The 19,631-nt window shown below is 42.9% G+C and overlaps 4 protein-coding genes across 6 annotated transcripts; 2 read left to right on the forward strand and 2 right to left on the reverse strand.

The window, feature by feature from the left end:
• Window positions 1–83: 83 nt before the first annotated feature.
• mbd4 (methyl-CpG binding domain protein 4) lies at window positions 84–2,751 on the forward strand. 2 transcript variants are annotated; one of them, XM_084479506.1, is made up of 7 exons: window positions 84–552; window positions 667–1,466; window positions 1,585–1,650; window positions 1,802–1,936; window positions 2,060–2,209; window positions 2,355–2,458; window positions 2,560–2,751. In XM_084479506.1, the coding sequence occupies exons 1-7, from the start codon at window positions 365–367 to the stop codon at window positions 2,632–2,634; spliced, it is 1,518 nt and encodes a 505-aa protein (XP_084335632.1). In that variant the 5' UTR covers window positions 84–364; the 3' UTR covers window positions 2,635–2,751. The 2 variants fall into 2 exon arrangements, with proteins under 2 accessions (XP_084335632.1, XP_084335633.1); XM_084479507.1 differs by having other exon boundaries at window positions 1,585–1,632.
• A 454-nt stretch (window positions 2,752–3,205) lies between these two features.
• Window positions 3,206–4,686, forward strand: LOC311359491 (uncharacterized protein; the record flags this gene model as incomplete). The annotated part of the gene is made up of 6 exons (XM_084479520.1): window positions 3,206–3,335; window positions 3,432–3,568; window positions 3,671–3,798; window positions 3,937–3,996; window positions 4,190–4,379; window positions 4,576–4,686. 6 exons carry the CDS (start codon window positions 3,206–3,208, stop codon window positions 4,684–4,686), a joined length of 756 nt encoding a protein of 251 aa, XP_084335646.1.
• A 349-nt stretch (window positions 4,687–5,035) lies between these two features.
• creld1b (CRELD disulfide isomerase 1b) lies at window positions 5,036–11,480 on the reverse strand. Of its 2 annotated transcripts, none has more exons than XM_084479510.1 (11): window positions 11,370–11,480; window positions 9,476–9,602; window positions 8,848–8,930; window positions 8,433–8,543; window positions 8,210–8,301; window positions 7,875–8,054; window positions 7,653–7,748; window positions 7,456–7,539; window positions 7,026–7,121; window positions 6,786–6,926; window positions 5,036–6,303 (listed from the first exon to the last, which is right to left on the reverse strand). In XM_084479510.1, the coding sequence occupies exons 2-11, from the start codon at window positions 9,590–9,592 to the stop codon at window positions 6,083–6,085; spliced, it is 1,221 nt and encodes a 406-aa protein (XP_084335636.1). In that variant the 5' UTR covers window positions 9,593–9,602; window positions 11,370–11,480; the 3' UTR covers window positions 5,036–6,082. The 2 variants fall into 2 exon arrangements, with proteins under 2 accessions (XP_084335636.1, XP_084335635.1); XM_084479509.1 differs by having other exon boundaries at window positions 11,254–11,450.
• Window positions 11,481–12,386: 906 nt separating this feature from the next.
• Window positions 12,387–17,974, reverse strand: LOC311359809 (interleukin-17 receptor C; the record flags this gene model as incomplete). Its single annotated transcript, XM_084479843.1, has 16 exons — window positions 12,387–13,198; window positions 13,288–13,326; window positions 13,414–13,509; window positions 13,687–13,738; window positions 13,867–13,920; window positions 14,034–14,284; window positions 14,366–14,423; window positions 14,515–14,577; window positions 14,679–14,803; window positions 15,975–16,016; window positions 16,117–16,222; window positions 16,424–16,524; window positions 16,640–16,762; window positions 17,022–17,159; window positions 17,348–17,375; window positions 17,852–17,974. 16 exons carry the CDS (start codon window positions 17,972–17,974, stop codon window positions 12,387–12,389), a joined length of 2,211 nt encoding a protein of 736 aa, XP_084335969.1.
• Between the last annotated feature and the right edge of the window lie 1,657 nt (window positions 17,975–19,631).

Below are 19,631 nucleotides of genomic sequence, written 5' to 3' on the forward strand. Positions count from 1 at the left end.
GCATGCTCCGAGATTGTGCTTCCTGTGTTTTGATGGGCGCGCGAAGCGAGGCGACGTCAGGGTTGTTTACAGAATGATCAGGAAGGACCAAAGCAAAGCAATGTCTGCTCACTGCAACATGAAGAATCCCATTGTGAAACTGCAGAGTTGAGGAGATTGGGGTAGGCATGCGTTCGGGTGTAACTACATTATAAAACTGCATTTACAACTAGATACTACGTTTTTGCATTCGATCTGGGATTCTGAGCAGTTTACTTTTCCCATCGACATCAATCGATACCATTTAGATACCTAAAGAAATGACAGCACTATCTTTATATATATTCCCCTGTTACAACCAAGCATATAACAATACATAACCGAAATGGATCATCCGATGGCTACATGCGATATGCAGTTGGACAGTGACACAAATAGAGACATTATAAATATTCAGACAGACAAGGATGAATCATCATCACACACTTTTAGAATGCCCACTGGCTGGACAAGAGTAGTGAAACAACGGAAAGCAGGCAAGACAGCAGGCAAAATGGACGTCTACATTACAAGGTAATTAAATTGTTTCAGATCACATGCATCTATCTAGATGCATGTTCAAAAATCAATAGAACATTAAAGATAACAACATTTAAATAATTATTTCCATTCCTTCCACTCCTACAGTTCACAAGGGAAGACATTCCGGTCCAAAGCATCTTTGCAGGCTTTCCTTCTTAAAGACAGAGAAGGAGGTTTACATATAGACCTCTTTGATTTTAGCACCTCTCAGGATGATATGAGTTACACATCTCTGGTTGTTCCCATGGATAAGAGGCAGAGAAGAAGACGGATGGAAACGGATGCCAAAAAGCTGAAAATGAAATCAGAAAGTTTGACCGATTTATCAGATGAGCTTCCAAGTAAAATAAACAGAAAACAAACTTCCCCGACCAGAATTGAACATCCAGAAGCCGTTGCATCCAAGCAGACTTCAGACGTCTCGCCTTTAATCAAAGAGGAGATCGAAGAAAAGGAGGAGGACGTTCAGAGTGGTACTGTGGAAAACTTGCAGGTATTACCAAGGGGAGGGGCGTGTGATACTGTTAATGCTGGGGAATGTTTAACGCAGTCAGTGTTTTTAACAACGATGGGCGATTCTCAACCGGAAAGTAACCTAAGAGGACGGCTGAGGGAGAAGCTCTTCAAACCGTCTGCTGCTCTGACAGGCCAAGCAAACACCTGGCAGAGGCAGGAGAATACACAGCCAGGCCCCCTGCCTCTGGCTATCATTGTGACTGCTGATGCTGCCAGTGAGGGAGTGAGTGAATCTGAGACCGAGCAAGGATGGTATGAGGAAAAGATTCCAGTGGAAGCAGAGCTTGAAACTCAATGTGCTAATGGGGAGAATGAGAATGTGAAGGAGGAAGTGTCCTTGTCACCTGACAAGCCTGATGAATGCTGTTCACCAACAAGAGAACGCCAAAGTATGTATGATCGATGCACTCTGATGTTTGTGTGCACGTCATGATATGATAAACATATACTGGTGGCATTAAAAACATATCTGCATGCTGATAATTCTTGTTGTATACATTTAAACAGAGTCCAAAATCTTGGGTGACAAACGAAAGACCAGCCCCTATTTCAGTGGTAAATCACGAAGAGATGGTAATTGTTACGGAACAAATGTATGAAAATGAAATCATTGATAGTATAATATAATAATATATAATAATAATATATAATGTCAATATCAGACAGTTTTTATTTGTTTTTGTTTTTAATCACATTGTGATTGTCCTGTCTGCTTCTCATGTAGTTCTCAGCCCACCCAGGAGAAAAGCTTTCAAGAAGTGGACCCCCCCACGCTCCCCCTTTTACCTGGTGCAGGAAACCCTGTTTCACAACCCCTGGAAGCTGCTCGTGGCCACCATCTTTTTAAACAAGACCAGTGGTGAGTAGATAAATACACAAAGACAGACAAATAAACTCATTCATCATGCAGTACTTAGTTCAATCATGTTTAAAAAGTCAGACGATGGTGTGTAAATGTATGTTCTTTGTTATTTACCTTCAGGAAAAGTGGCCATTCCGGTTCTTTGGCAGTTCTTTGAGCGTTACCCATCTGCTGAAATAACTAAAGATGCAAATTGGAAGTCAATATCTGAACTTCTGAAGCCACTTGGCTTGTATGAGATCAGAGCCAAAATACTAATTCGCTTTTCAGGTAACACTATTACAATTTTCCCACTGTCCAAATGTTGCATGCTAAATAGTGATCAAAGCACAACACTTACAATTGTTTGTTTTTGACCCTACAATATTAAATAAAAGCAATAACCACATTAATCCCTGTACTTTTTCTATTACAGAGGAGTATTTAAGTAAACAGTGGCGCTATCCAATAGAACTACATGGTATAGGAAAATACGGCAACGATTCCTACAGGATCTTCTGTGTGGAAGAATGGAGACAGGTACCTAAACATGTTTTATAACCAGCAGTTTATATTGTCATTGTACAAAATAGCAAAATAGCTTTCTTAATTCATATGTATGGATTGTTTTGTCATCCAAGGTCACCCCTCAGGATCACAAGCTGAATAAATACCATGCCTGGCTGGTTGAAAACCACAAGGAGCTGGGCATATGAGGCATCTCAAAGAAGCTGCTCAGTGTTTTAATTGCAAAGCGGCAATCATTCCAAATATTGAATACCTACTGTGACTTTATAACCATGTTAAACAGTGTAAATGTTAAAAGAGTGAGTCAAAAGTTAATAGGTGCAATGTTCCTGCTTCCATAAATGCTAAAGTAAAGTATGTTTCTAAAGTATGTTGAATAAAGTATTTATTAATATTATGTGTTGTGATGTGATTATTTACCCCCCAACCCCATTTTTCTCAATCCAGTATATGTGTCTCTATTGGTAGCTGCCTACCGACCTAAACACACAGTAGTCTGTTGTTGTTTCTGGAGTCTAGAGTTTTTTCTCTGTCCTTTGTCAGAGGCTATTCAACTTAAAAGTCCACCCTGCTTACTGCTAACAATGGGGCTGGAGGTAAAGTGGTAAAGTGTGTATTTCCAAGGCAACTGTTGCCAATGCAAAACACTCAAGGGCAACATTCCAATTAACAAACACATGGTAGTACTGTAGGCTATGGACTGGGATTATATGTATTTATTTTTATACATCTATTATTATACACAAGCCGTTTTCTGGGATGTATGATGATGTAGGGTTCAAAAATGCGAATAGAGAGAGAGAGTTGGAACGCCTGTTAGAAATGGAAAGAGTGAAACTTCACCGACTGAGGGACACAGGTGTCGGCTTCAACTTCACTATGAAACTACGTAAGTTGTTTCACAGCTGAATTTAAATGGTTTAATCTCCGTTTGGATCGTTTTTACTGTGTATCGGTTGACCGTGGACTGTTTACATCACCGTAGCAGCCATTTGCTTGGCCTCCACTCCGGTGATTATTCCTCACAGCTCACCTCCCTCACGCCAGAGTCGGTGCCTGGTGGTCACGTCTTTGGCGTTGCCAAAAATCTCACATGTAACCCAGTCCTGGAAAGAGTTTCAGGTGAATTGAATAGGTTCAACCACCAGGCTGCAAACTACAATGCATTACTACTACAGCCTTCTCGATTAAAGACAAATGACTTCCATAATGCTTGGTCTCCAGAGCCTTCCCAGGCTGAACCCTCTGCATCCCCCGCTGGTCCCTAAACGCACCGTATGCCTGGAGACGTTGGCTGTCCACCACCACAACCAACAGAGGTCTCTCTGCATGCAGAGGAAGGAATACTACACGTGAGACTGTGAACCGCTCTAATCCAGTCTGATGACTGTCAGGCGAAATGTAAAAGGGCGAGAAGAGCTCTGCTTTCTTTGATATAGGAGTATGAGTCAGTGATAAACGTCACCTCACCTCTTTTCCTGTTCTGACAGGTATCATCAAGGGTGGCGGAGACCTTTCTATGGCACCAGCAGTGAGAGAGAAGATTATCGGTATAACATAGTCTGCCCCCACCCCCCAAGCCTTGGGGTCGTCTTTCATCGTACACCTGCCATGTGTTCCCTTACTGCAAATAACAATACAATACCGACCCTGTGACACCGCCTTTTCACTGAAATTCTATAGGGAAAATCATTCACTGTTTACTGATGGGAAAGAAAACTGAATGTGTTGTCCTTTCACCAGGAAAGAGATACGAGAGCAGCTGAAAAGGCAGATAGAGGAGAAGAGGGTTGGATTGAGACTGCAGCTGGCCAGTAAAGTGAAGGAGGCTGAATACATGCGCGAAGAGGACCGCCGCGATGTGACCAGAGACCGAGAGGAGCGCATCAAACACAGCAGAGCGATGACGCTGTACAGAGATGAGAATAAAAAGGTATAAACACTTATCTCAATGATCATCAGCACACGCTTGCGATCAAGAAATAATTCCTGCACCGGGAAGTAGAAAATGATTCCAGTTTGCTGGGAGGGTATTAACCGACTTCTCCACTGTGTGTGTGTGTGTGTGTGTGTGTGTGTGTGTGTGTGTGTGTGTGTGTGTGTGTGTGTGTGTGTGTGTGTGTGTGTAGCTAATGGAGCAGACATGGAGAGACAGAGCACTAACCCGATCCCTGGGGGCTCTGGAGGAGAGGGAACTACTGCGCTTAAACCCCATTAACTGGAGTGGAACACTGAAATAGACTGAATCTCAACACACCCACTCTGATCGAGATGCATCCCTTTGGCAGATGGGACAGACTGTGTAATTGCTAATGGGTGGGTTCTATTACCCCATTATAATTGGACACAATGAGACCACACTCCAAGTCTCATTCTCCACAGTGCTGGGTAATTGCATGATAACCTCTCGATTTTAATAGAATCAGTTTGTGTTTTTAAGGATTTTTCTTAAGTTCACTGATAGATTTAGAAACATGCCATCATAGAGAATTTCTCCGATTTTATTGAAAGTGCAAAAAAATGAAATATTTGGGGAAAAAAAAGTCAAAGCATTTGAGTTAAAAGGAAATTATAGTATGCAAATAATGTTTTTTGCAGCAGGGAAGTGAGCCTTCTAGTCTAATAAAGTGGGGGAAAATCACAATCAACCAAGCGTGATGGTTTCTAAATGTCATGGCTCACATAATTCCGTAAAATAAAAAATAAAAGCAGAACATTTGAAAACATATCACAGTATTCAATTCCCCAAAAAAATACTCTTTGAAATTGATTTAAAGGAAAATTAAAATAGATTGTATGTCTTGCATTAGGAGTGCAAATACATTTCTAAAACACACGTAATCGCTGTAGTGTAAACGCACACCTGGCAGTTTGACAAATAAATAAAATGAACATGCAGCAGTCGATTCTCATCCTGAAAACCAGATAATAAATAAACAGATAATGTCATTGAAGTACCTTTTCACATGCATTCAAAAAAAAAAGCAAGTTAAAAACAATGGACTTGAACAAACAGTGTCATAATGGATGGATTCCAGAGTATTTCAAGGAGCTTGCTTTGAAATGATAAAGGCTCAACCCCAAGCAGCAGGCCTACATAGTGCAACACCTTACCTAGCAACACCATATCAATAGCTCTACCATTCATTCTGAGAAAGCTTCAGTTTCAAAGCATACAGCCAAATTAAATAACGATAGGATTGACATGATAAATGCTAAGGACGTTCATATTATGTGAATAAATAACTTTCTTTCTTGTGCAATATTTTCCCACAGATGTAACATGAAAATGCATAATAAATGTGTGACAATCAGTGGTGGTCTAATTGATTTCTTGACCCCTGCTTTTTGCAATGTTGAGGTAGGGGATCAAGTTCAATTCCATCATTTCATTGCATTGCGGTCGTTGCCAAGTACTCCTCCAATGCTCGCGGCTACATAGATATATTCTCCTGCATAGCCTGAGTTTTTGATTCAAAATGATCAGTCCTGTATTTGTAACAGCAGTCCAGGCAGCATTCAAGTAACTTCACAACCGGAAAGCAGAATTCTGATTGGCTAGTACTGCGGGAGTCACCTTTACCTATTGCCTGGTTAGCAATCCCATGTTTCCTTTACCAAAACCCGGGGCTAGGACTAGCGTCCCTTCAGAAAGCCGTCAAGCATGTAATCTCCCTTTTCAGTGAACCAGTAGCCAGCCATCGCTGCCACGCCTCCGATGAAGATGGCAGTGAAGACCATGTCTCCCTTTGCGGCGAGTGTCGCCAGCGCACATATCACCACTCCAAAAAACATCTGCTGCAGCACCAGCACCTCGTCTTCAGTCATGTCGTCGAAGAGACCTTTCTCTGGTCCCGCTGGGAGAGTAGATTTAACAGGGGTTATCCTAAAATTCTAGTCCTTTGTTTGTCGATGTTGAATTCTAACTTGATGCTGGAGTTGGAAGGCACTTTGTTGAGATGTAGGATCTCTGAGTAACTTGTATGTAGAAATAAAATAACTAAGTGAATCTAGCTAATGCCAGGGGGTATGGGTATCTCACCACTAGGATACAATATGAAATGTAATGGCACAAGACATTCAGTGATTAACTTTCATTCTCTAAGGTCGGATATGCATGTGCCCCGGCAAAAAACTTCTACCAATGATGTATTATTCGATTCATATAGCCATTCAGTTTTGTCGTGCGGCAATCAGAATTTGTTACCCCAAATTATGAGTGTATGGTTGCTTTGATATTGTTCTTAGATGCACTAATAGTCGGATAAAAGCGCCAAATCACTAGACGCTAATGTACCAATGTTTTGTGTCTGTCTGTGCATACTTGACTAGTACTTACTGGGCAGCTTGTTCTCCACACAGATGCTGTCTCGTCGGATAAAGCCCTGAGCACAGTCACAGTGGAAGGAGCCCTCCTCGTTGGTACAGGCCTCATTCAGCCCCGGACACGCTATCGCGCGTTCGCTACACTCGTCTATGTCTGCAGGAGAGGAGGAGGCAGGAGAAGGTGCAGGTTTATCAGGGTGTATACTGAAATAACCAGGAATGGATGTGGATTCATCTATTGTATGCCACCTACCAACACATTTGGATCCTCTGAGCCTGTAGCCGCGGGCACACTTCTTACAGCGGGCCGGCCCACTTCCCATGCAGCCCACACACGCCTGGTCACAGCCTGAATACAGATAATAGAATACAGATATTTCAAAAACAAATGTGTTTTGTTATTCAATGTTGTCAAATAGATTCCCTTCTGATAATCATCTGATCATCATTTTAAAAGCTTGCAATTTTCATTTAATTTGTACAGTAACTCAAAATACAAATATGGTCTAATACTGAGCAGAGCTGGCGTGATAAACAAAGAACAACAGACACATTGTGTCGTCTTCAAAATAAGATTGCAATCAGTCCTCAGGACATGCCATTGTGTAAACATGACATTCCAGAGCTTCAGGACACCAGTGACTTGACAGCGTGACTGACACGTGTGCGCCACGAGAGCTCACCTCTGCACTCGTATGACCCATCGGTGTTGTGACAGTAGGTGTTGGTGGGGCAGCGTGCCAACTCTGTGCCACATTCATCAGTGTCTAAAGGAGGCGACAAGAGCAAGGTAAACAAGAGGTGCCACTTCTGACATGACATATTAGCGCTGAAAATGTGAAAGGTGAAAAAACGAGAAGGGGAAAAAGGCCACACTCACCTATGCACTTGTTGTCATGGAGGATCCAGCCTGGTTTACAATCCAGGCATTTGTAATCCTGTGGCCCCAAGCATTTATTACATGAATGGTAGCAGGCTACAGAGGGGGGGAGAGAGAGAGAGAGAGAGAGAGGATAGGTCTTACAAGCAGTGCAGAATGCATACAACTGATAAGGAGGCCATCTTGGATCTTGAGGGAGGGGGGGCTGGGGGGGTTAGTCACCTGCACAAGCTGCCGTGCTGTGATTAGAGCTCTTCTCTCTGTAGTAGCCATCCCCACAGTTCTGGCACAGCTGGCCTGAGTATCCCGGGTCACAGACACACTCTCCGTCCCCCAGACGGGTGCCCTCGCCTTCACAGCGGCCTAGGCCGCCACACACTCCCCCCGGACCGGAGAGACACTCTGCCATGCAAAACCACACACACACACACACAATTATTACTGAACTTGATATGGTTACAACAATTTGTTTAGAGATTTTGAGAACTGTGATCAAAGGGGATCTATGCAATAACTGGAAAAAAGATACAATAATATGGCATGTGTTTTTGTGGAACCTTTGCACTGAGGTCCATAGCGTCCTGGTGGACAACACAGTCTCAGTTCCTCGATGCACAGCCAATCAAAAAGGTCGGGGGCCTCCTGCTGTCTACAAACAGAAGGACATTGCAGGTCATACGTGTTGGGTGCACAGTGACACGTTAGGTGCACAACCTCAAAATCAGAAGCGCTGCATCCACGTCATCAAGGGAGGCGGAGAACACACACAGCATGGCCTACCTGTGGAACCACCACGTCTCCACCTGGTCCTCGATCTGCTCCAGCAGCTGGTTACATTCAAAGTCAGTTTTCTCACATGCACCTTCAACGATCTCGAGCAGCCTGGTCTCACTGAAACACAGGGACAGCAAAACGTAGACTTAGACATCGCAGCGAATGTAAAAAAAAAAAACTGAAATAAAGTAAAAACTGTAACGTCACAAAAAGGTTTTTTTTTGGTGAGAATTTTTTTTTTTTGCTTGTTCTTTTATCGAATATAATTATAGAATTATGTTTTCCAAAACCTTTGATGTGGATGTGGAGGTCAAGGGTCAAGGTCGCGGCATGATTGTGATGATGAAAGGAGTTTGACGGAGGTCCATGATTGTGTCCACTTAATAAAGTAATGTTGATGAAGTAGACCTCTCTCTCTTACCTGCGTGCATATTTAGCTAGCTTCTCCTCCTCCCACGCTGTGTTGCCACCGCCAAAGTTCTTACTGGACGTTACCTCCAAGCCCTGAGGAAAGTCAAAAGGAGATTGAGTAGAAAAGCAGAAAATCACATCCGATATATTAAAGAAAAGCACTATGCAAGTTTTCCCTTTAGCCACCTCTACTGGCTTGAGTAGCTAGAATTATAGCTTTATCTTTTTACAATGGTGAGGGGGGGAAAGGGTTACCTTGAGAGTCAGCTGAATTTGCGAACACAATTGATCATACAAAATCATCCTTTGAGTTATGCTCTTTTGGCCAAACCACAGTGGTTCGGACCTATTAGGAACTAGATGATGGACGATGATAGACAAGTGGTTCCTCCAATGACAGGAAAATTATTTTTTGAAAGTGTACAACTTCCCAGATTCTGTGTACTAAACCATCTGGCCCGTCAGGTAAGGGCAAAGGTGAACCAGAATATAAGGATTTCTAGAGAAAAAATCCCTGGACGGGTTGACTCATGGATGGCCCTGTTTTACTTAAGTTTTTTTTTTTTTTTAATAACTGGAAAATATAATTAGAAAAGTAACATAGTTGCAGGTTTGAAGAATATGGAAAGATAGGTTACCTTAATGAAGCTGTCAGTAAGCTTGTGGCAGGTCTGGCATGGTGCCGTCTCTACTCTAACCACAGATAGTTCCCAGACGAGGACCAGTAAAGGCAGAGAAGACCATTCACACCACATCGCTCCTTTCCTGTTGGGGAAGTCACATCAAGGCATTTAACAAACCCAAGCATCCAATTACAGGGCATAAAGAACAAGATGTTTCTTACTGAATGAAAAAAATAATATGCTGTGTACGTGGACATAAAAAAAAGTGTTTCCTTCTTAGTCGAAGTAAGGTGACTGACCTATTTAAAAGTATTAAATCCCAAAAAAATGTGAGAAACGCTTAGTTTGAATACTATACAATCAGACCAACATATTCAACATAATAACAAGTCAACTAAATATTTGTTTTGAATCAAGGGTGATAAGACATTGACATGATGTTATGTCAAGTCACTTTATGTCAGTATTTTTCTAAACACCTCATTCAGATAGGTTTTTGAAAATTCCCATATCAAAACATTATTGATGGACTATTAGAAATAAATACAAAGAAAAGAGAAGCACTGTGTTGACACTAGTCCGGTTATACAACTCTCTCAAAACTCACTAGTTATAAACCGATGAATATGAGAAACAAAAAATTTTATTAGTTAATAGACTTTCCTCATTAGTTTAAATATGTTTTTTTATTAGAATTTGAGGTGTGAGTATGAGTAGGCCTACTGCTATCGGAAATTGATTTGTCATTCATGTGATCTGACTCCACGGATCGGTGTTGACACACCGATCCGTCTATTTGCAATTTCGGCGCTAAATCACAAATTCCTTGTGTATCAAACTCATATTCCCGTATCACCCAATGTCCACATTGTATTATATTTATGATAGTTCCGGTGTCGTGCCAGAAGTTGATTTTTGCCAGAAACTGATTTCCGGTCCGCTGATTTTTACATTGTAATGGCCCTTTACACATTATTCAAGCACTGGTTGACATCAAATCTTGTCAGTATTACTTTGCTGAGTGATATCAAGCCATTTTGAGGCAGAAACACAACTTTAACAGACAGTGCGCGATCAGATCAGTTTCTGGCAAAAATCAACTTCTGGCACGACGTGCCAGAAGTTGATTTTTGCCAGAAACTGATTTCCGGTCCGCTGATTTTTACATTGTAATGGCCCTGTAATGGCCCTTTACACATTATTCAAGCACTGGTTGACATCAAATCTTGTCAGTATTACTTTGCTGAGTGATATCAAGCCATTTTGAGGCAGAAACACAACTTTAACAGACCGTGCGCGCTCCCGCGGACCGGAAATCAGTTTCTGGCAAAAATCAACTTCTGGCACGACACCGGTTCAGAAACGCCCAAGCAATATCCGAAGTTACCTAAATGGGTTTAAAAAAAGGGAACCAAATGTAACTTTGATATAAGGAGATGCTATCAGCACAAAGCCAGCACAATATATGTGTATCCCTGCGTTGATGTAATTTATATCCACGAATCTCCAACTGAGAAGCGATGGTCGGGGCAAGGGATGTCCTGGTATCAACCACAGAGCCAGCTCAGCATCAGCACCAACAAGCCTATTAGCCTAACCAGCATTACGCTAAGGTCAGGTAGCTGCTAACCTGGGCCGATTATAGCTTGTACAATTCGACTAATAGCCCGAAAAGGATGTCTACATGTTGTACATACAATATAATAATCGCAAGTTGAATAGCTGTGTGAGCTATATTTGACACCCATAGTTGCTAGCTAGCTCGGTCTCACAACCGGCTAGCCTGCTCGTACCTTGGTGCAAAATGTGCACGTCGTTGAAACAACTGATTTCTCGCCGGTGGGCCAATTTCACGTCTCTAGCCAAACCCCCGATCAATGAATCAAGAGTTTCATGTTATAGCGGGCACCTTCATGAGCATGAGGGACTCGGAAGGATGAGTGGAGCTGGGCTAGATGAACACACAGCTCCTGTTGGGTGGTTGTCCTTGTGTTCCTTGCAGCTGGGCTGCAGCATGATAGGCGCCGCCCAAGTCCGCTGGGGATTCATTTAATCCACCAATCACTATCCCCTCATGTGAATCACACTGTCCAGCTGGACCATGTTGAATAGTCACCGCGTCAATAAGGAAGGCATAATGAACAGTTTCCCTTTTGTTTAACTTAAGATTTTTTTCCTTTTCATAGGTAGGCAAAAAAGATGCTGCAAAGGTGAAAGAAAATGTCTTACTAAGTATTTGTATTGTATTTAATATTAAACAAAGGCATAATCATGAAAATCACAATAAATTCTCAAAATTATTCAGTTAAAGACTAAGTAAGTTATGAGTTGAACCCATAGAAAATGCTGATATCGCCTTGACATATTAGGTAGCATACCTAATATATGTTCAGGCAACTTAAGGTTTCATAAAATCATACAGCATAATTTAAACTTATTATAAATTAACTTATTATTTCATTTTAAGTTACACTAAAATGTGTTTTAATTAGTGTTTTGGGATAACACAGTGTTCTACACTTAAAATACACACACAATGAACTCTTAGTAGCAGTCAATCATTTGAATACACGATTTACAAAGAAGCATGCTATGTACACACACATAAAACCTCATCAAGTCAACTGAAACCAACATCCAAGATCTGAGGAAAGCAGAGTAGCATACTCACCCGCAGGAACGACTTAAAAAAGGCTGTGTTTGGTTAAATGAGATATGCATCTACAGACTATATCTGCAAATCATTAACACAAGCAAACAGTTCCCGGAAATACACTTCCAGAAAGCAAATATGTAGACTAGTGTGCTGGATACTTGATTGGAATCTTTGAAAGTAATTTCAAAAATAGTTCTATAGTCTCATCCTTTAGTCCTTTGGTCTCGCTCCCTTGCTCTGTTGCTCCCTTGCTCTCTTGCACCCTCGCTCTCAGACCCATCTGGCCTCCTTAGGGCCAGTGTCCGGGCTTGAAGGAGGAGTGGTGGCGTACGGCTGCAGGGGCACTGATTCCCAGGTGTCCTCCTCCCCCGTCCTGACACAGTCCTGGGGCAGCCCTGCCAGCCGCAGCATGGTCACCCCCGCCCCCGTCAGTCCTCTGGCCAGCACCCTGGATGCCACCCTGAGCTTACCCGCCTTCTTGCGTCTCGCAGACGCCGACGACCCGTGCCTCCCCCCGGCCAGGTCCGTCAGGAAGGCCAGGCTCTGGGAGGGGAGGCAGTGGAGGTAGAGGCCGCGGAACAGCTCGGGCAGCGGGCAGTTGGAGCCCGGCGCCTGGGGAGGCAGAGACTCAAACTGCACCAGGAGGAAGCGCTCGCCGGCGCGGCCCTGCATGTAGTCGGCCAGCACGCAGCTCAGCGAGGCGCTGAACGCGTCTACGTGCTTGGAGGTGACTGGGCTACCCTTCCCGCCCGCCTCTTCCTCTTCCTCGCCGTCCTCTCTGCTCTCCCTGCTCTTAGCCCCGCCCCTCTCCCAACCCTGGCCGCCCCACTCGTCCGCCTTGGCCCAGGCGGCCTGGGTCAGGACCAGCACCACCTTTCCCCCCTGCCTCTGGACCCGGTCCAGCTGGGAGTGGAGCCAGGGCACGGGGCCCAGCACGCCGAGCTCCGTCTGGCTCCAGAGGTCGAGGGACACGCTGAAGCCCAGTGTCTGGAGGGAGGAGCCCAGGCGGGACAGCAGCACTGGCAGAGCCATCTCCCCATCTGCTTGGTGCAGTAGCACAACATGGCTCCCGGCGACCATGCCTGGACCAAGAGGAAGACTGTACATCATACAACAATGTTGACATACCAATATGTACTGTCTTGTACAGAGTCAAAGCTGTTCTTTATACCTTTCACATCACTCTCCTTAAACCATCTCCAAGCATAACCTAAAGGTGTAACATAGTGGGATTTTAGTTATTTTGTTAACAGAATTTGCATTAACAGTAGCAGGAGGGAGTTGTTTGATGGCTGACCTTTAAGCAGTCCTTGGACAAAATATGCCCCAAGTAAAGACATGCACATGAGAAGGAGGCCGAAGAAGATAAGCAAACTCCATCTCCATCGGGGCTCTAGGAATGAGATGTGAAAAGATTGATTACATGCATGAAATGGATAATATCATCTATCAGTAAGTACACACAATGAATTTTATAGGAAACAATACTTATGGACAATAATAAATGTGCGAAAATAATTAAGTAAGTGAGGTAATAAGTTGTCAAGGACAGTCAAGGTCAGTATCATACCTGCAAAGGGACAGTGTGGTTCCAGGTTTGAATGCGACCCATGTAGCATGACCTAATCGGATAGCACCAGAAGAGTATCTTAAACCGCACTGATAAAAAACATATGTCTGCATTGATCATGTATATATATTTATATATTTTTTTTTTATCACATTCAGTAAAGGAACAGTCAAAGATCACCTGAATACAGAGAGTAGGGTGTGATGACATGTTCACAAACTCCCCTTTTATCTTCTGTTGAGAAAAATAATTGATACATTAAAAAATAAATTTGCGTGCTCACTATATGATTACAGATATTCTTTTGACAAAATGATTAAGATATTAGATCAAAATAGTAATGTTACCCAGTGTCCATTGGCTGTGGCTCCCCAGCCATCATCTGTGTGGTTGTACAGACTCTGTCTTGAGCCAGTAACCTCCTCACAACCACCCCCTGCGGAGTCCTTCTTGCAAAGCCACACTTCTCCATTCAGCCTGCAGGGGGCAGTCACATTCCAGCTTAACGCCGTAGCCTGCCTTGTGTTCCCATGGTTACCTCTCACCAGCGCCACAGACATGGACACAGACACATTGGTCTGCATTTTTTCAATAATTCCTAAATAAAAGAAAGAGATAAAAAAGGTTTGCTACAACTTAAAAATATATTTTCAGCATAAACAAGATAGATTGTCCTTACCGTGCAGGTTTTTGAAGGGACAGTATTTCCTACAAAGTGGCTTTCCCTTCAACCATACCTGTGTCACACAACAAATAAGGTTATTTTCATCTTCAAAGTGTTTAAAGGTTGTGTCATCATTAGCAGATACCCAACAACCAATAGCCTACCCGGAAGCATAGGCACGGTGCTACAGCATTTGTCGCAATGTTGATTTCTTTTTGGCCCTTTGGCTGAAAGAAAACAACAAAAGACATGTAGTTTCACATAAACAACCTTGTTTTGTACTATTGTGAACTGTGAGTGTATTGAATGATTGGTGTTTGGGACTCACCCATTCAAGAAGCTCTCCAGAATTTTCATTCCAGAACTTTTGGAACAGGACTGTCTCACTGTAGGGGATGTCCAGTCGAAGGATGATTTGATCTGTCTCACTATGCACCACCTCAAGTCTTGGAGCTATGGGTAGTTAGATGATAGTTGGCGTTGTTGTACATTGTCTTAAATATTATGATTCAATTATTATTATTAATAGTAATTATTATTAATTTATACTAAATACTTCAGGCCAAAAGCAACACAAATAAGTATATAAATTAGGTATCGTACAGACACACAAACATATCTCAGCTGGTATTTTAACACCCACACCCACACCCACACACACCCCCACACCCCCCCCCCCCCCCCCCCCCCACACACACACACACACACACACACACACACACACACACACACACACATACACACACACACACACACACACACACACACACACACACACACACACACACACACACACACAGTACAGTACTGTGTGTGTTTGGTAGTAAGTATGTGGCACTGTTTTCTGTGTGCCTGTGGCAGCTAGCCAAAGACATCAGTTTCTACTTTGAGTGGCATCTATTGTGAAAGTACAGTTTATGTAAATAATTGGGCTGTAAGTAAATATTTGGTCCTATTGGTCTTGCCTTTACATTTTGTAGATTAAAAATTGAGATCTTGTTTAAACTGTTTTTATTGGTTTAAACATTATAGTTAGGCCTCATCAAAGTGCTTTATAATAAATGTATGCTGGACTCCATCAAGGAGTCCAGCATTGATTACAGCCCAATTATGTAAATAATTGGGCTGTAAGTAAATATTTGGTCCTATTGGTCTTGCCTTTACATTTTGTAGATTAAAAATTGAGATCTTGTTTAAACTGTTTTTATTGGTTTAAACATTATAGTTAGGCCTCATTAAAGTGCTTTATAATAAATGTATGCTGGACTCCATCAAGGCTTTATTTTCACCAACCCGCATTCACTAAGCATTTAATTAACCAGCATATCAGGTGGATCAAGTACAATGAAAGAAACTCAGAAGGAATAAGGCATTGCCACATTTGGCAAGCTTTTCAGCTATATATAGCTATTATGCTTGAGGGGTCAATCACAGGCTAATAATAACAAATCATTTCATTAAACATTAACCACCTGGGTTATGCACGGCTGCCCTATCCATTGATATGTTAAGCACCTTTCAAAACGAGGCGGTTCAACACATCATTGTCGTTACTATGGATTCTAATCCATACTGGTACAGCCCACCTTCTATTATCACCGTTGAGTTCATGTTCTCTTCTTACCATGACAGTCCTTGACATTGGCGTCTAGGTTTAGGTTGCACACTGTAATCACAAAACAACACAATGAGGAAGGAAGAATACTCTCGTGACGAAGCATGTTTGATTGTGTTTCCACTTGGTTGCACTCTGTCACTCATCCCACCTTCTTCTAAGGATGGAACCGTCAGGTTGTAGTACTTTGTGGATCTGGATTTCACCTGAACCGCAACAGGACCGCCAAACTTCTTCACCCTCAGCATCACCCAGAGCTACGGGACAATGTACACACAGTAGGCCAGGAGTCAACTGTGGAAGGCTTGTGAATCTGTGTTTGATGTCACAACATACACACAGCTGAGCTACTCAAGTGGAATTGGATGACTTGAGTAAATGACTTGATTAAACAATGCACAGAAACTCCCATCAGCGCTGTGGCACTGGGCCCTGTCTGGGGGAAGGAGGAGCTTTACCTTGCGTTCAGGAATGTATTTCTGAAATCTCTGGACAGGTCGAAACTCCACCGCCTTGCAGTGGCCGATGATTGGAGCGGTCAGACACACTTTGACCGAAGCTGTAACACACACAAACACATGGCGTCTAGTTAGTTTATTATTTGTTTATTTCTCTCTCTCTCTCTCTCTCAGCTTGTGTGAATGTGTGCAACCATGGGAGCGTAGTTGTTTTACCTGTTGAGTTGGACAGCCCACTCACTCCACCACTTCCCTCTCCCGGTTGTTTTGTGCCAAATCTCTCTTCTTCGAATTCGATCAACTGCTTGGAATCCTGCTTTTCATGTTCCAAGTCTTCACCTGCCATCCAACACGCAGAGCCATGAGTCATCCGCACAATTCTTCCACTCAGATAGCCATGACAGTTATGGTCAACTAAAACCTTGCAACACAACATCAGAAAGGATTTATTCGAAAGTAAAAACGGTATAAGTAAAAATATGTCTTATTGTAAATTTGACAATTTACAAATTATTGATTAGGGGTTGAGATTAGTGTCTCAAGGGGCGGGGGAGGAGTATGATTGTTGTCTGTGTCCAAGTGAATATCCGGAGCCTACCTTGGATTGCGATTAAGATTTTTAGGCAGAGTTCACAGTCCTGCCTGTCTGAGCAGCAGAGCACCACGTCCAGGTCCACACGCTCAACATCCACTGTGAGCTCCTGGTCCTCAGTACTGGAAAAACTGTACAGAGATGCTGAGGAGAGCAAACATGGCATACACAATAAAACATTAGCCTATCTATTTATGTCAATGTAAATAACAAATAGATACATGTCGGTTGATGCAATACGAGGTCTTATGTGATCTAATAGGAGATTTATTGTAATTGTTATATGTTCGATTTTTTGGAATATAATATTATGATATTATTATATATGTTACCCTCTGTCACTGAGCAGTCAGTCAAACCCTTTGAGGAGAAGAAGGACCAAGTGTGAACAGACACACACACACACACACACACACACACACACACACACACACACACACACACACACACACGTTAAAATACATAAACAAATAATTGTATTCTTGGAATGATACTCTTACGACTACAATTACTTAATTCCAATGACCGTTCAAGTCGAAGACAAGCCTGGACACTGGGATCAGTAAAAGTAGACTGCCCTCTGAGCTGAGACACAGTAGTAAATTATAAATGGACATTGATATTTCTCTCGCTGTCTCGATGTCACATGCACTTTACGGACAATTAGAACAGCACAGACGACTTTAAAGTAGTAACCCTGTTTTTCAAACTCCAGGGGTTCTCAAGTGAAACTATAATCGACTTCATTATATTACTAACTGGTGATAAAGTACAAATATGGCAAACCGGTGCGCTACAGGCTACGCCGAAGAATTGAGGGTAGCCCCCGCTGTTACCTCGCTGCAGATTAACCTGGATGCTTGGTCCACCACATCCAGCGCACCCCCCGTCGAGAACAGCAGCAAGAGAAACAGCGGTGGTAGTGGAAGACAGTGGAACGGCGGCGCGCAACGAGCCATTCCTGTCCAGATGCGTCTGGCTGCGGTGCGTCCTGGTCCTACGGTCTTTTGGAGCCTCGCTCGCTCCCATTCAATCCCTTTGTCCAGTATATTCCCTTCATCCAGAGGACAACACAAAAAATGTTTCCGCACTTAAAGTTCCAGTCGATCACAACGCCATGTCTTCTAATGCACAGATTATAGCAAATATCGGCACCTGGAATGTGACAACCTTGGCACTCTGTCGACTTGACTGTGTCCTGGAATAACACTGGAGAGCTTCCTTATGAATGGCACCTGGAGTGACGCAATGTATCCTACCTGAAGAGGTGAGACTGGGCAAACTGGTGGGACCATGAAGGCGCGCATGCTTTGTGACAGCTATCATCTATTATCATGGTATCAATTATTTTACTCATATATCGGCGACTGGACCTTATGATGCATTCAAACCACCTTAATAGTTTTGGAGTGCCAGTCGGTCCGAAAAGTTTGGAACCCCATAATCAACATATCATAACCTATTGTGATAAATGGATATATTTTTTAGTTTAATTGTCCTGTGTGTTTTTTTGTGTTAGCCTACATGTGAATGTTGTCTAGTAATTGTTGTTGCACTTTTGAATGTTTGCAGCAGAGTTTAAAACGTGCTATGTGATCTAACCTGTCGAGTACGACTGTCATCCCACATCAGAATGTAGCGTGTCCTACCAACTGTCTATGCAGGCCAGATTTAAAGATATGTCACAATACGATACCATACTGTACACTTTGTTTATCCCAACGGGGAATCTGCATTGGTCACCCTGGGGTCATGACATGCATCCATAATATCTGAGTGGGCACGTCGTAAAATAAGAAACATTATTGGGACCCATATGCATCACATTTCTGATGGCACCTTAGCATCTCTCTTATCAGCCTAACTCCACTGTCCCTGGATAATAAGTCAATAAGTCTGCAGCATTTCATTTGTCCAAGTGTTCTGAAGTGATGTCAATACAAAGGGCACGACCCAAGCTGTCTGCAATAAGAGTGAGTTTATCACCATTAGATGATCAGATAATACTTATGTTTTCACAGAGCTGCCAACTCTCACGGTTTCACCGTGTGACACACGTTTTTGCCTGCTTACACACGCTTCTTTATTTTTTAGGAAACAAATTGTAAACATGTAAAAGATAATGCTACATGCCACCTAGGTGGCTTTTCTGGGCTCCTCCAGACAAAAGATGCAGGGTGGTGTTGTTGAATCTGGTTGATTGTAAACATGCCAATTGTGCTCTACTGCGCAGGAGATCTCTCGCCGAGTGTGATACTGACACTCAATGTGCATCAGATGTACAGCCTCACTCAGCCCCAGAGTCCAATCAGACTCGGCCAGGTTAGGCTGCTTAAACCAGCCATCATCCACACACACACACACATACCCCCTGCACATATTTGAGGCTGGCGATAATCCCCAGCTGAAGCCTACTCCAAAAATAAATAAATACATAAACTGGACTCTACCACAGGGTTACCATACCTAAAAGAAAATTTAAAAAAACATTGTCCCAACACATCTCCAGGGTGACCCACCCTCCCCCTCCATCCTGGAGACTGGAGGCCTGGGATGCTGCCTTTCCTGGCTGAGGTGTTGGTAGCTGGGCTGTCTGGATGGGCTGGGTGGAGGGCC

The sequence above is a fragment of the Micromesistius poutassou genome (genome assembly GCF_964030765.1).
Source record: "Micromesistius poutassou genome assembly, chromosome: 15".
Lineage (NCBI taxonomy): Eukaryota > Metazoa > Chordata > Actinopteri > Gadiformes > Gadidae > Micromesistius > Micromesistius poutassou.